Source organism: Malaclemys terrapin, chromosome 4 (assembly GCF_027887155.1).
Source record: "Malaclemys terrapin pileata isolate rMalTer1 chromosome 4, rMalTer1.hap1, whole genome shotgun sequence".
In the NCBI taxonomy this organism is placed as follows: domain Eukaryota; kingdom Metazoa; phylum Chordata; order Testudines; family Emydidae; genus Malaclemys; species Malaclemys terrapin.
Window position 1 is genome coordinate 119,939,954 of NC_071508.1, and position 15,186 is coordinate 119,955,139.

Below are 15,186 nucleotides of genomic sequence, written 5' to 3' on the forward strand. Positions count from 1 at the left end.
AGAACTTCACTCCTCTGATAGTTACAAACTTTCATCTAATTTTGAGTCTAAACTTGTTAATTGACAATTTAAAATGAATGAAGTATTAGATTTATACTAACTACAGTAGCTACTTCTTTAAAATGCCTCTATACAAGAGCTGATCTATTAGGGAAAAAAAATCTGCCTTACATGCAATCATACTTATAATACTCTCTATGAAATACAAAAACATATTTTAAATTTACTGTATTTGTGGTTGCTTGGGTTTTTTCTAACCAAATAAGAAAAATAATCCCTTTAATCCAAGACTACTATCCACTATCCTAGGCATGGTGACCTAGTGACTAGAGCACTGGACTAAGTCTCAAGAGAGCTGGCTTCTATACCTGGCTCTGCCAGTGACTTTAGGCAAGTCATTTTCCTCTTGAAAAGTGCAATAAAAGAGCTAAGTAGTGTCATTTTTATAAGCTAGGCGCATAACCTTGCATCATAGCAATGAGGGAAGTCGAGAGAAATGGAGCAGTGCTGGAGATGAAGATGATGCCCAAGTCATCCTGCTATGAATGATGTGACCCATCAGAGAAGTTCTGCCACCCTTGTTGCAAGTGGCAGCTGTTTAACAATGTACAAAACAGTAATTCAGGAAAAAGCATAAAAAACGCTGTCATGCATAAGGCCTGATTCTCATTTACACTGAGGGTCTTTTATACTGCTCTAGCCATGTAAAGGGAACTTAAAGTGAACATAAATGAAATGTCCACCCACTTTAAGGGCCCTTTACACTGACAGAGTCTAAGGGGGCATAGTGTATTTAAGAATCAGGCCCATTGTACTAAAAATAGTAATCAATGGGCCAAATCAATGGGTCTTCACTCAGGCAGAACAGCCAGAGAGCTCAGTAATTTTGTCCAGTGCATGTAAAGTGCTTTGTGATTCTTAGTTGAAAGGTGCCATATAAGTGAACTATTAATATTGTCATTTCCTGATTGTCTTATGAGAGTGGGAATTAATTAGCCCACGTTTTTCCATATAAATTCTGTATTTTTGCTTCAATCAGCTTCTCCATCATCTCTACTGCATATTTCAAATCTGTCTCATGAATTCCCAGCATGCAACCCCAGGGGAGTAGCCAAGTGAAGCTGAAACAGAATGACAGGCTAAGGCCCCATTCATAATCAGACTTTTCCTTGAAGGTTACTGAGTTGGCGTGCTGCATGGCGCTCTATGGATATCATGCCCAACCAAGAACCTGCAATGCTTAGGCAGAGGAAAAGCCCAGGGGTGACATCCTGGCGACATTGACATCGATTAAAGTTGGTTATTGATCAGGTTTTCACCCAAGTACCATAGGGCAAGTACAACCGACCCTCCTTTGCTGACCTCCAACTTGACTTTCATTCCAGCTACAATTTCACTATATGAATTTATTTTAAAACAAAATGGAATGAGCACGATCATTGTGGCAGTAAGTGCCTTTTATGAGCTTTCACTTTTATCTTCAACCCGAGGGCTTGTCTACACTGGCAAGTTTTGTCACCAAAAGGCAGTTTCTGGTGACAAAACAGCAAGAGCGTACACACTGCAATGGAACTTTTGTCCCGAAAAACATCCAGGTTTGGAGACAAAAAACTTCCATCCCTACAAGAGACTTGTCTTTTCCCCTTCCTTTATTGTCAACAAAGAGCCAGTGTAGACATTGCTGATTGTTTTGTCAACAGACCTGGCTTTCGCCAGTATCCCACAATGCCTGTGCTGATTGCTCTGCCCAGTGTTTTGATCTCTGCTGCTCTGCAGGCATGCGCCCCATCTCTTTCAAAGCTCCAGGAAGTATCTGTGTGCTGCTCCCTTTGGGGAACAAACAAAGAGCAAATCATTGAAATGCTCCTGTTCTGCCTGGCACTAGGAACATAGCAGCAGGGGGACAGACTTCTGCAGGGGGTGGGGGACAGATTGCTGTGCTGCTTTGCCATCCCTCAACATGGCGAGCTCCCAGAGCTACTCATGATGCTGCTCTCGGCAGCTGAGGGGGGCTGTGAGAGAATCCCAAAATATGCAGCGATCAGCTTTTCCTTCCCACAACACTGCACTGTGGGATACATACCCCCGGTGCATTGCTCACCCTGTTGATGATTGTGTCCCCAATGTGGACATGATCTGTCGATGATTAAGTACAAGAGGACATTGTCTCAGCATGCATTTCTCCAGTAGCTGCACTAGAATGCCTGTGATAGCTGGTGGAGACTATGGGCCTGGTTCTCCTCTCATCTTGGTTTTATACAGGTGTAACTCCATAGGCTATTGGAGTTCTTCCGGTCTTACTCCGGGATAAGTGAAAGGACACTCAGGCCCTATGTGGTATCACCTGCAGTCTCCCACACATCTTCTGGAGTCCCCCATAGATCAACTTATTTCAGGAAGCCATCCTTAAACTAACAGAGGATGTAACTGGGAATAAACTGCTGTGTGATTCATAGTTTAATTTGCTGGACCTTTCAGCTACTGGGAAGTATAATTAACAGAATGTCAGATGATCTCTAATCTGTTAGGGTTTCAGCTATGTGAAATTACAGCCACATGGAAACAAAGATGTTCTTAGACTAGAAAAAACCTGAGAGGATTTAGGAAGAGCTACTAATGGAAAAGTTACCAGGATACAAGAACTAATGACACAAGGTGATATCGATATTGTATGGCTGCCATTCCACAAGCATCTCAAGGAAAGTGAGATCTAACGGATTTTTTTTTTTTTAAGTAGATATTAGTCTTTCCCAGGAGCGCTGCCAGCTTTTTTGCCGCCCTAGGTGGCAGAAGGTCCCACCCCCAAATTGCCACCCCTGACAGAGGCGGCAGAAGGTCCCGCCCCTGAAATGCTGCCCCCAACAGAGGCGGCGGAAGGTCCGGCTGCCACGGTCACCAGCCCCCAATTGTTAGTGCCCTAGGCAACCGCCTAGGTTACCAAATGGGTTGCACCGGCCCTGGTCTTTCCTGATACTTATGACCAAGTAGCTGCTCCTCTTTAAAATATGGTCATTCAAAATGTAAAATAAAATGAGTTCCTGGAAATCTCATTCTCCTGATCCTAATGATTGTTTCTCACGTAATATATTCTTTCTATAGGTGCTTTATCTTGACTGCAATACAATACAATGAAAAAATTATAACCCTGCCACACCTCATGTTGGGGTATCACTGTTAAAGTATTCACTCTGTGAAAATGAAAAAATGACATTTAAAAACTAATTAAGAATTCTTAAAATAGATGTGTGTTATAGCTCTGCTGCTGCAGGAATGGCATCCAGGTGCAGCCAACATTTAGAAAAGCTTTGCAATGGACAATCACCCAAATAAGCTGCTGATCTGGGACCTGTAAGATCACCAACCATTGAAACATTGTGGACAGCTGGGCGAGTTTAGGATTTATATAGTCTTTTACAACATTAACTAATAAATTACTATAATCCCCTGGGGAAATAGACAATTATTATCCCTATTTTAGCTATGTGGAAACTGAGGCATAGAGAAGTTAGAGCCAAAAGTCAAGATATTCAAAAACGTATGCCTAAAGTTGGGCCTCAAGGCCATATTTTAGACACCCAGATACCGTAAGTGGCTTGATTATCAGAAGTGCAGAGCACTTTAAGGCCAGCCCAAACTTCAAGCGTAAGGAGTCTGATCTTCAGGAACAATCAGTTCCAAGTTTGCTGTCTCAATCACCAGTTTTCACTGGCTACGTTTTCAAGACTCCTCACAAGGAAAAAAGTTTTAGAAAGTTCCTTTCTTTTAGAATGAAAGCTGACATTCCTGGTTACTTTTCTGGGCCCTCCAACCAGAGGCTGACTCTGGCTGCTAGTACACTGCACTTCTACAGCATCTTCTATTTGAGAATTTCAAAGTGCTTTTTTGACAAATTTTTATGAACTGAACCTCACAGCCCCCTGTGTTGTTACATACATTTTACAGAAAGGGAGACTGCAGGACAAAAATGTTTTGACTTTTCCCAAGGAAATGGAGTTCAGTGATAGAAACAGGAATTAAATTTAAATCTCCTGCTTTCTGATCCTGTGTTTTAGCCACCAGACATCATGTTCCCTGCAAGAATTCACAACCCAAGCACTACTTAGAATCTAATATTATAAATCTATCTGAATGTTGTCCCCATACTCCTATAGGAAATGGATCACATGTCATTTGGATAAATCTAATAGTTTTCTTTTTGTCTCCCCTAAAGTTTATCATTTAAAAAGTGAAGAATAGGAACAGAGAGGAGATGAGGACATGTAGAGAAAATAGCTTCCATAAACAGGATGCACAAGAGAGTCAACTCTCAGAAGTTTACAATTGCTTTTCTATACTGTACGGCCAGTCTTTCCACACCTCCTTCAGTATTTTGTTCAAAAGTCCCTCTTTCTGCTCTGTTTAGGGCTTTTTTCTTCCATCTTATTCAAGTCATCCAATTTATCTTTGGTCTATTGTCAAAGGGCCAGCACAGGCCGGTTGGCTTATAACAGTGCTCTGGTCAGGCAGGTAGGCTCAGATCTATAAAGGTATTTCAGGGCCTACATCCCAGACTTAGTCCAGGGCTCAGGCACCTAAGTCCCAGTTTTTACTCTGCTGCAATCCACAAAACTCCTGCCGAACCCTGTCGGTGCCTACATTTTCAGAGTAAAAGTCCCTTGGTTTCAGTCTCCAGGAATGCCCACCGCTGCTGCCCTGTAACAAGGTTGGGACTCACCACCGCGGCACCTCCTACTGGTTACTCCAGGAATTAGCTCAGTCCAGTGGAGCGTCCCCTCTCGGTGGTATCCCGCCCATTGTCTTGCTCTCAGTTGGGCTCTGAGCCCACATCACTGACCAACTCACAGCATCCTCTTCAGGACCACTGCCCTGTGGCAGTGCCCCTTAGTCCTTCCACACCCCCTTCCGGGGGGGGTAGGGTCAATCAGCAGTCTCTATGTCCAGCCACCGTGGTCAACCACACACCCCACAGTCTAATCCCTTCTGTCAGGGACCTGGCATGGTCTGTAATGGCCACTCCCTACAGCCAATGGCTGGGTGTACTGCAAGGGGAGAAGGCGGGGGGAACCCAGGCCCACCCTCTACTCTGGGTCCCAACCCTGGGACCCTCTGGCGGCAGCCTCGCTGTCCTCCTTCTCTCCCCTCCTTCTGTCTACTTCCCTGGGCCATTTCCCCTATGGCCCCTTGCACCCACGAGGCCCTTCCCTTCAGGCCTCAGGCTAGAGCTCTCTTTTTGCTCCCCGAGCCTGGCCAGCACTGCACTATCCACAGAGCTAGTCTACCTACTCTGGAGACAGACCTTCCCCTGTCAAAGGCCTGGGACAGACTACCTGCTCCCTTCCTGGGCAGCCTTCTTATAGGGCTGAGCCTGGCCCTGATTGGCTGTCTCCAACCTGGGCCCTGATTGGCTCCCACTATGCCCTTCTCCCATTGGCTGTGCGTCTGCACAAGCCCACTGGCCTGCCGCAGCCCATACTCTCAGGGAGTGGGGCAGTCCGCCCACTACACTTCCTCTAGGTGTCTTGGTGCCTATCTCCTGCCTAAGCCCCAGAGCAATTCACAAACAGGGAAGATCAGCATTCAGCCATCTAACTTGCGTGTGGGGCCTGATCCAGTAGGTGGGTTCAAAGGCTGCCTACTGAATCAGGGATCATTCAAAATATGGAAACAGTTTCACTTATAACCCAGGGGTTAGGAACTACACCTGCAATGGGGAAGATCCAGATACAATTTCTGCCTCTCTGTTAGCAGGGTAGAAAGGAGTTTGAACTGGGCTCTCTCTCCTCTGAGGCACATGTACAAACCACTGAGCTGTGGGATATTCTGACACAGGACTCCTCTAATCATTCCTGTTGAAGCTATTTCACTGTGGCTAAATAATGAAAGAGAGAAAATGAGTCTATAGTTCAGTGTTCAGTTGGGCATCCACCAGAGAGGTGGGTGACCCAGGGCCTAGTCCCCTGCTCCAGTCACCTCCACCTCCTTCTTCACTATATTTTTTGCACTGAGTGAGGTGGCTGTCTAATGCATTCCTGCAAGAAACTGGTTAGGAACCTAAGCCACCTGACTCCAGGAGATGGGTTCCCATTCATGGACTGCCAAGCAGAGATAGGTGCCTCTCTCTCTGAGAGCGGTGGGGCATAACACCCCTGCTGTTGTAAGCATGTCCCATGGACTATCTTAGGTGGCTTCCTGCCTACCATGATGGCTTTTGTGGATCGCATTCTATGGTGCTTCTCTCTCCCCATTCATTATATAGGGAGCCTAGCCAAGTTTTCTGGATCATAGTTTTGTTCCTGTGATTTTCTAAGTGCCTAAAATTTAGGCATTGCAACACTCAGCCTTGCAACACCTAAGGACTCTTATGGATCTAGGCCACAGCGTCTAAAGTTTCTTTACTAATTCTGCTCTTTAGGGAAAAAACTCAAAGCACACCTCAGGGGTTGACAGCATTAGCAGTGCAAATAGTTGAGCCCCAGACAGTAACTACTGACTAGCCTCCCTCCTTACCAACTCTCTGTTCTCATACTATTTCCTGTTACCGTCCTGGGTAGAGCTGCTACAGTCAGCTATAACACTATAAAGAGAGGGTACTGATCATCTTATCCCTGAACCATTAGGATGAGTAATCCTGGTAATTGTACCTTAGCAAGTATAACTGTGGATCTTATTTTTATTAAAATAATTGTCTAATCCTTTGTTGAATCTTACAACACTTTGGCCAAACGGGAATCAGAGAGCTAAACACAAAGGAGGCAGTCAGGTCTGTTTTCTTTTTATTATATCAGACCTTTTTCTTTCTTTTTTTCCTCTCAAAATTCAATTTCAGATCAATCTGATGAAAGTCCCCTCATCCAAAAGGGCTGCAATTAAAAAGTGGTGCATAGCTGGTTTTGTCCATCCCTCACTCCTCTATATTTACAATAGTTCATAATATCATTGAAGCCAGGTCATAGATTGCATGAAACACTAATTAATGAGTTATTTTCACTGCAGTATATTCATCAAATTTTTAAATTTATCTTAAGAAGCAGATGGGTGCTGACAAAACTACAAACTTTCACTTCAGGCAAACTGGAATAACACCAGATGTGCAGTGAGACAATGTAGTTATTGCTAGTAGAAACTGTTCTGTACCCTGTACCGCAGCAGGCACCAGTAGTTGAGATGGGCCTGAACTGAACTCCATTGGCAAACATAAACTTTGAGAAGTTCACATCTTTCCCTGAATTTCATGGACAGGCCCTGTCTCTACAACAGGTGAAACAAAAGCCCTATGTCTGACCAAGCATAAACTTTGAGGCTATTTGGATCTGGATTCCCCTCTATCTAGACATTTATACTGCACTTATCAGTCGTTTCTGAGCACCTGCACATCTAAACTTCACAGCCTGGGATCATCTCTGGTCACTCGCAATAAAACCAGTAGTGTTTGTGCCAATTATACAAATGTTTTTGGAAGGCAGAAGAGGGGATCGGTATGGAGAGCACCTTTCAGCACACCGAGGTTCTCCTAGACTCACGCAGCTACCATGTGTCTTCCTTCTATGCTTTGTCTCCCCAAGGCAAGACCCTTCCAGGAGACATAGGACCTAGGGCTCAGGTCAGAAGTTTGACCTTGCAAACTCATCACAGGCTTCATCTCCTCTTTACAACCTCTCCTTACTGCCCCCTTCTAACAAAGGCTACTCCAGCTTGAAAGAGCATAGAACCTGGCCTATGGTTAAAGTCTCCCTTTCATTCCCCTATTGGATCTGTTCCATGAGAATGTACTCCAGTAGCTCAAAGCTGAGTCCTCATTGTAACTCTGGGGAGTATGCTCTATGCATTCATCTAACACAATGTAAGTTAGTCTAATTCAGGGGTAGGCAACCTATGGCACGTGTGCCGAAGGTGGCACGCAAGCTGATTTTCAGTGGCACTCACACTGCCTGGGTCCCGGCCACCGGTCCAGGGGGCTCTGCATTTTAATTTAATTTTAAATGAAGCTCCTTAAACATTTTTAAAATCTTATTTACTTTACATACAACAATAGTTTATATATTATGGACTTATAGAAAGAGACCTTCTAAAAACGTTAAAATGTAGTACTGGTAAATTAGAGTGAATAAATGAAGACTCGGCACACCACTTCTGAAAGGTTGCCGACCCGTGGACTCTAATTGAATAAATATCTAATAAATATCGCCCCTAGGTGTAGCTTTGTGATGAAAACATGTAACATCGCCAAGACCCAAGGAGATTACCCCATTATTCTAATCTCATGGTCTTTCAGACGGGCCAGCACTTGGTGCAATGCAGTAATCCATTGTGCCAGCTAGGGAAGATGTCACTTTTTAAAATCAACATAAAAGGTAGAAAGCAAAAATGTTAACCCCTTAACAATAATCTGAAACACTGTGTTGTGCTCTTACACTCAGCTCAGTTACAAGTGCAGTTTATAATGTATCATTGTATTTCACCACAGTTGTGAGCCATGTTTACCTATTCCTAGTCACTCATAAGAATCAAATAGAAATTATTCTTTATTGACAAAATACATTTTAATATTTTACACTACCTGGCCTTAAGCCATTCAGTATGTCAAACTGCTAAACCGGTTTAATTTACTATTTAGAAATGATTCCCAGTTAGCCAGTGAAATGCTTGAGGACAAACTGAATTCACGAGAGAGAAGATTTGTTCAGAATATCTGACTTGCAGTGACACAACCTGCCTGGATATGAGATAAAGGCCACCACCTTTGAGGTAAAAGAAAGGATGAAATGTTGTGTACACTTGAAAACTGAAACCTGGTTCAGAGTACATGATATTAAGAAATATCCTGATATTGCACTCTTTAGCATCCTGTTGAGATAGAATTCCTAATAGGCAGGGGAAAGTGTTTGTTAGAAAAACAAGAACTTCGCATCTCTTTGGATCATTATCAAACAGGACCCATCAGCAGCACGGAAGCATGTCCTCTGGAATGGTGGCTGAAGCATGAAGGGACGTATGAATCTGGCACGTAAATATCCTGCAACACCAGCTACAACAGTGCCATGCGAACGCCTGTTCTCACTTTCAGTTGGCATTCTAAATAAGAGGCAGGCAGCATTATCTCCTGCAAATAGTAACCAAACCTTTGTTTGTCTGAGTGATTGGCTGAACAAGAAGTAGAACTGAGTGGACTTGTAGGCTGTAAAGTTATGCACTGTTTTATTTTTGAATGCAGGTTTTTTTTTACATAATTCTACATTTGTAAGTCAACTTTCACGATAAAGAGATTGCACTACAGTACTTGTATGAGGTGAATTAAAAAATACTCTTTTTTTTTACAGTGCAAATATATTTGTAATAAAAATTATAAAGTGAGCACTGTACACTTTGTATTCTGTGTTGTAATTTAAATTAATATATTTGAAAATGTAGTAAACATCCAAAAATACTTAATGGTATTCTATTGTCGTTTAACAGCACAATTAATCGTGATTAATTTTTTTAATCACTTGACAGTCCTAATTAAAATAAGTATAGTTTCCTCTTGTGACCTATAGAGTTGTGAGATTCTCAACAGTTTAACCAGGCAGGAGGAATTGGGTCCAGCTTCATGCAAAAGTTTTGTGAACCTAATCAAGCCTCTTGCTTCAGTTCTGGACCCGTCACAAAACTCCAGTCCAGGTGAGTATAAAATAGTTTCAAGTTTGCTTGAAAACATTTTGTACTGCATTCGAGAATAGATCTGGACTTCCATCTACAATGTTTTGGGGACATTCTCTCCAGACTCCAGGTCAGAACTTTGGACAACTAAAAAGAGGCTGTGCTCCATGAAATTCATCACAGGTTTTGCACTGAGCCTAATGAATGTTAGGAAAGGACTTTAGCAGACCTCCCAATAGTCCCAGGTTTTGCAGTACTATCCCATTTTGACCGCCAAAACCTCCTGCCTCAGTTGAAGCGAACATTTCTGCATTCAGGGTCACCTGGAGTGGGAGACTGGAGTCTCCAGTTTCCCTGGTGGACAGGGCCCCCAAATCAAGTGGCATTGTGACCTGGCACATGGGATTGCACCACCACTCAGGACTGGCCCATCTGCCCCTCCATAGATGCAGATGGAGGGGCCCACCGGCCAAATTTGTGTGGCACCACAACAAAGTGTGCTAGATTGCAATGCCAATCAAATTTGGTTCGTACACACTTCTGTCTCTAGCTATGGAGCGGGAGAGGAGCCAGACATGAGCAGCACTATGTCCCACTTTAGCTACTTGAAATGTTGGGAGCTATGCTTTAGTGTGTGAATATTTATGCACTGCAGACCTCATCAATAAAGCTCACTCATGTACCTCAATATTGAGGTTCAGTGCTGCAATTTGAGCTGCTCCCAGTAAATGGGGATAGAACATTCTCAGACTGAAATGCCAAACACATCAGGCCAAATTCAACCCTAGTGTATCTTCACTGACTTCAGATGATCCACACCAGCACTGAATATGGCCCCCTCGACACTACTGTAGAATAGAGCAAGTGTTGTCACTCTTCTGAAGCGAAATTCTAATCTTCCTCATCAAAACAGATTTTCACTACAAGAATTCTGGACTTTTTGTGTAGGATTAATTTATTAAATGAATGGCCATCTTATTAACGAACCCCAGCTTTGTCAGTCAAGCCAGCAGGAAATGCTCTTACATTAGTGTGCACAGGCCTAACAACAAATAAATGAAGCTAGCTCCTAGATGCTTTAATGTGAATTCAGCATTGGTGAAAGCTGCCAGATTAAAAGCACTGCAAACAGGAACATGTACTGCACAGCCAGCAGCAATGCAGACCTTTTCACAATATCTTGACTGGGAGGCACCACCTAAAGAACAGAAAGAGGATTATCAAGTCCTTATACCCATTTGGTCTTTGACCCCTCTGTTGAGGCTGCCAGTTGGGTTGGTGAACGTTGGCAATACTGACACTTCTTGAGTGGAACCTAGAATGAGACCAATTCATTTCACACAGGCCACCAAACAGCTCTCAGGTGATAACTTCTGTCACTACCCATTTGGGTTAGATTCAAACCAGGGACTTCAAGCTGGAAGGCTCCCTACCTCATTTCCAATCCCCCTGAGACATCCAGTCACCCTGTGATTGGGACTTAGCAATGAAATACTAAGCTCATTTCTCAGAACTTCCAGGAAGAGGCTCAAAAAAAAATTTATATATATTTCCTCCTCCACCATGAGTTGCTGTCTTCCTCATATCTCACCTGAATCAGAGTCTCCAGCTCCATTGGGGTCACACAAACGTGCTCCCGAAGGAAATCCGCCTTCTCTGAGGCTATTGTATTTTTCTGGCTGCTTTCAAAAGGCTGCTCCAGGGCACGGAAGACAAGACCTCCAGTTACCAGGTAAGCTACAACCACAACAAAGATGGCCACCACTGTTTTCCACTTCATGACTGTCTGCGAGCCCTGGGAGGTGGTTTCCATGGTGGCGACAACAGTGGTTCGGGAAGAAACAGAGAGTCGTGGAGCTGGATGGTGCCCGTTAGTCTTGGGCTCACAAGCTGACATGGCTGAGGGAACAACCACTGAAATGCAAAACAAAGGATGTTAAAAATAGGTTTGGTAGAAATAGATTTTTTAATTTTTGTGTGTGTATATATATATATATATAGGCTGTCAAACGATTAAAAAATAATTGCAATTAACTGCAAGGTTAAAAAATACTTGCAATTAATCGCAGTTTTAATCACACTGTTAAACAATAGAATACCAATTTAAATTAATTATAAGTATTTCGGGTGTTTTTCTACATTTTCAAATATATTTATTTCAATTACAATGCAGAATACAAAGTACACAGTGCTCACTTTATATTTTTATTACAAATATTTGCACTGTAAAAATAATAAACAAAAGAAATAGTACATCTCGACCTTGATATAACGCTGTCCTCGGGAGCAAAAAAATCTTACCGCGTTATAGGTGAAACCGCGTTATATTGAACTTGCTTTCATCCGCCAGAGTGCATAGCCCCATCCCCCCAGAGCACTGCTTTATCGTGTTATATCAGAATTTGTGTTATATCGGGTTGCGTTATATCGAGGTACAGGTGTATTTTACAATTCACCTCATACAAGTACTGTAGTGCAATCTCTTTATCGTGAAAATGCAATGTACAAATGTAGATATTTCTTTACATAACTGCACTCAAAAACAAAGCAATGTAAAACTTTAGAGCCTACAAGTCGAAGCATGAAGAGGCATGTTTATCATATCTGGAATGTGAATACCTTGCAACGCCAACTACAACAGTGCCTTGTGGACGCCTTTTCTCACTTTCAGGTGACATTGTAAATAAGAAGCGGACAGCTTCATCTCCTGTAAATGTACACAAACTTGTTTGTCTTAGTGATTGGCTGAAGAAGAAGTAGGACTGAATGGGCTTATATGAGGTGAATTGAAAAATACTATTTCTTTTGTTTATCTTTCTTACAGTGCAAATATTTGTAATAAAATTATAATATAAAGTGAGCACTATAATCTTTGTATTTTGCATTGTAATTGAAATCAATATATTTGAAAATGTAGAAGAACATCCAAAAACATTTTCACGGTTACAGGAAATAATTACTTCATGACAATAGACATGGACATTCAAAAAGTCCTTTAAAACACAAGTTGTCAACATCATATGTCAAAATATACAGAGTAAATATCCTTAAATCAAATGTTAAGTTCTCAAACTGCTTTTTTTTTTAAACTTTGCCTATCTGTAAAATTCTAATTTTCATCAGATTGTGTATGTATGGTAAAATCAATCTTTATCAACATTTACCAATACAAAATTTAATCCTTCCAAACCTCATTAAAAATTAAAATCTCTAATTGAAAGCATAGCTGGGATCTTTACAAAATTATATTTGCAGATACATAAAGTATTATGTCCAAGATACACAGAAGAACCTTGTTACGTTGTAATGATAATCTCAATCTGAAGGGACACCTTCCCTCAAAGGATCCATCAGCATTTCACATATTCATACAAATTATTCACAGAGATCATTTCACCCATTGCTTCTAAGGACACACCAGCTGATGTAACAATTTACGAAAAAACTGGAGAAGAGTTTATCCAATTAGAACACCAACAGGGATTTTAAACTGGCAGAATGCAGATCACACAAAATGGAGTTTTGTCGGAACACAGGAATTAGCATCCTATTCTGACATAATTATGAATTATTATTAATTATTATTATGGAAGAAGCAACAGAGGGTCCTGTGGCACTTTTAAGACTAACAGAAGTATTGGGAGCATAAGCTTTCGTGGGTAAGAATCTCACTTCTTCACTTGCATCTGAAGAAGTGAGGTTCTTACCCACAAAAGCTTATGCTCCCAATACTTCTGTTAGTCTTAAAGGTGCCACAGGACCCTCTGTTGCTTTTTACAGATTCAGACTAACGCGGTTACCCCTCCGATACTATTATTATGGAGTCATTAGTGACCAGAAGTGGTTAGAATTAGACCTGGTAAAATAGTAAAACATTTCTTTTCAAACATCTTGACAAATCAAAAGGCTGAGTTTGATTTACTAGGATTTGTGGGACCATATGATTCATAATTACTCAGAAAGCCACCAGGTTTTTGTGAAAATGTTCATGAATCCTGAGAGTTTTAAAGATTTTAGCAGGAAACATGCTTCATCCAATGTTCTGTGCCAGACATTTACTGCTCGTGAAGGGTGAAATTCACCACCATGCAGAGAGTCAACACAAAGCCTATGTGTCATGCAAGTCCTGCTTAAGCCCTCAGAATAGGGCTACCTAGGCCCTTGAACTGGCATGCTACTTGTCAAGCTGATTTGACTATATACATAGGATACCATATGGATTTTAGATGCTACATTCATTTTAAACAGAACCTCTGCTGCAACCTTAACTATGGTGCCACTATTATTACTCCATAATCACTTTGAGACCTCATTGGTTTTTCAGTGTCAAGGTGGGTGAGATAATATGTTCTATTGGACCAACTTCTGTTGGTGAGAGAGATAAGCCTTCGAGCAACACAGAGCTTGAAGGATCTGAAGAAGAGCTCTGTGTGGCTCGAAAGCTTGGTCCATTATCCCAGCTCTCAGTTCTGGTGCCCGACCTCACAGTGGCCCCTTGCAGTCACGAGGAGCAATTACAAAGAACATCCTACTCAGCCTCTGCAGCCCTGGACTGAAGTGACACTGGCGCAGTCCAGTCAGCAAACAGGATTTATAAAGGGATGGATCATACCCAAGCAGATGGAATCAAAGAATTCAGCTGCCAGAACCTATCAAGGCTCTGCTGAGCATGTATGAACTGCAATTTCAAAGGCTTATAACTTGATCAAATATGAGTGGATTTTCACGGAGACAGCACAAGGCATATCCCCGACACCAGGGCAACTCATCCTGACAAATTTCAAGTCCCTGCTTCAAAGCAGGGAGAGGCCAGAGCTTCTCAATGAAACCACTGTAAGAATGCTGGGGGCATGGGTTGTTTCTTCTTTTTAAAAATAGAAAAGAAAAAAAATTTATTTTTCCCCTCACTTCATTCTTGGATAGAGCTCACCCATTTTAGGGGACACTTCCCAAAAAAGTTCAGTGTGAGGCAGCTATTCCATATCGAAAATGTCAGCCGCAACAATTTAAGGCTGGCAAAGTTATAAGCAACTGAAAATATGGTCTTGTAATGTCAAGAAAGCTCAACATAGGTGTTGCTACCAGCTCTACTTATAATGTGTTTGGTTGACTGCATGGGAATAAATCAATTCATTTCACAAGCGGCTCTGCAATACTATTACTATTATTTTATTATAAGACAAACGTAGTGCACAAGAACAGGGGAATGTGTATTAGCAAATGCAAAACAAAATCCCTGTCCTTTAATCCCTTATTGTTTTATTGTATTATTTCAAAATAAACCACTATCAGAATGGACCTCTCCCAGGGCAATGTTTGTTAAATCATATTGAAGGCAAATTAATCTGCCTCATTAAAAGCAATGATGAATCTCCATTCACACACACACACTACTGGCAAAAATTCAGCCCTCAAAGGAAAGTGTGTGTTTTGACACAGGCCTTTTCCCAGTGAGAGGATGCCAGTGGGGAAGGCAAGATCCTGTTTGTTTGGATAAGCCTTAGAGTAAAACAAGCTGCAGACACTAATGTTACCAGCTGCAATAAATGT

General features: G+C 42.0%; 1 protein-coding gene across 1 annotated transcript in view; it reads right to left on the reverse strand.

Moving 5' to 3' along the window:
• Window positions 1-15,186, reverse strand: part of KCNK10 (potassium two pore domain channel subfamily K member 10) — a 96,670-nt gene that overhangs the window by 43,610 nt on the left and 37,874 nt on the right. The window contains exon 2 of the mRNA XM_054027705.1: window positions 11,228-11,550. Coding sequence (XP_053883680.1) covers window positions 11,228-11,550 — 323 coding nt within the window. The remainder of the gene's footprint in view (window positions 1-11,227; window positions 11,551-15,186) is intronic.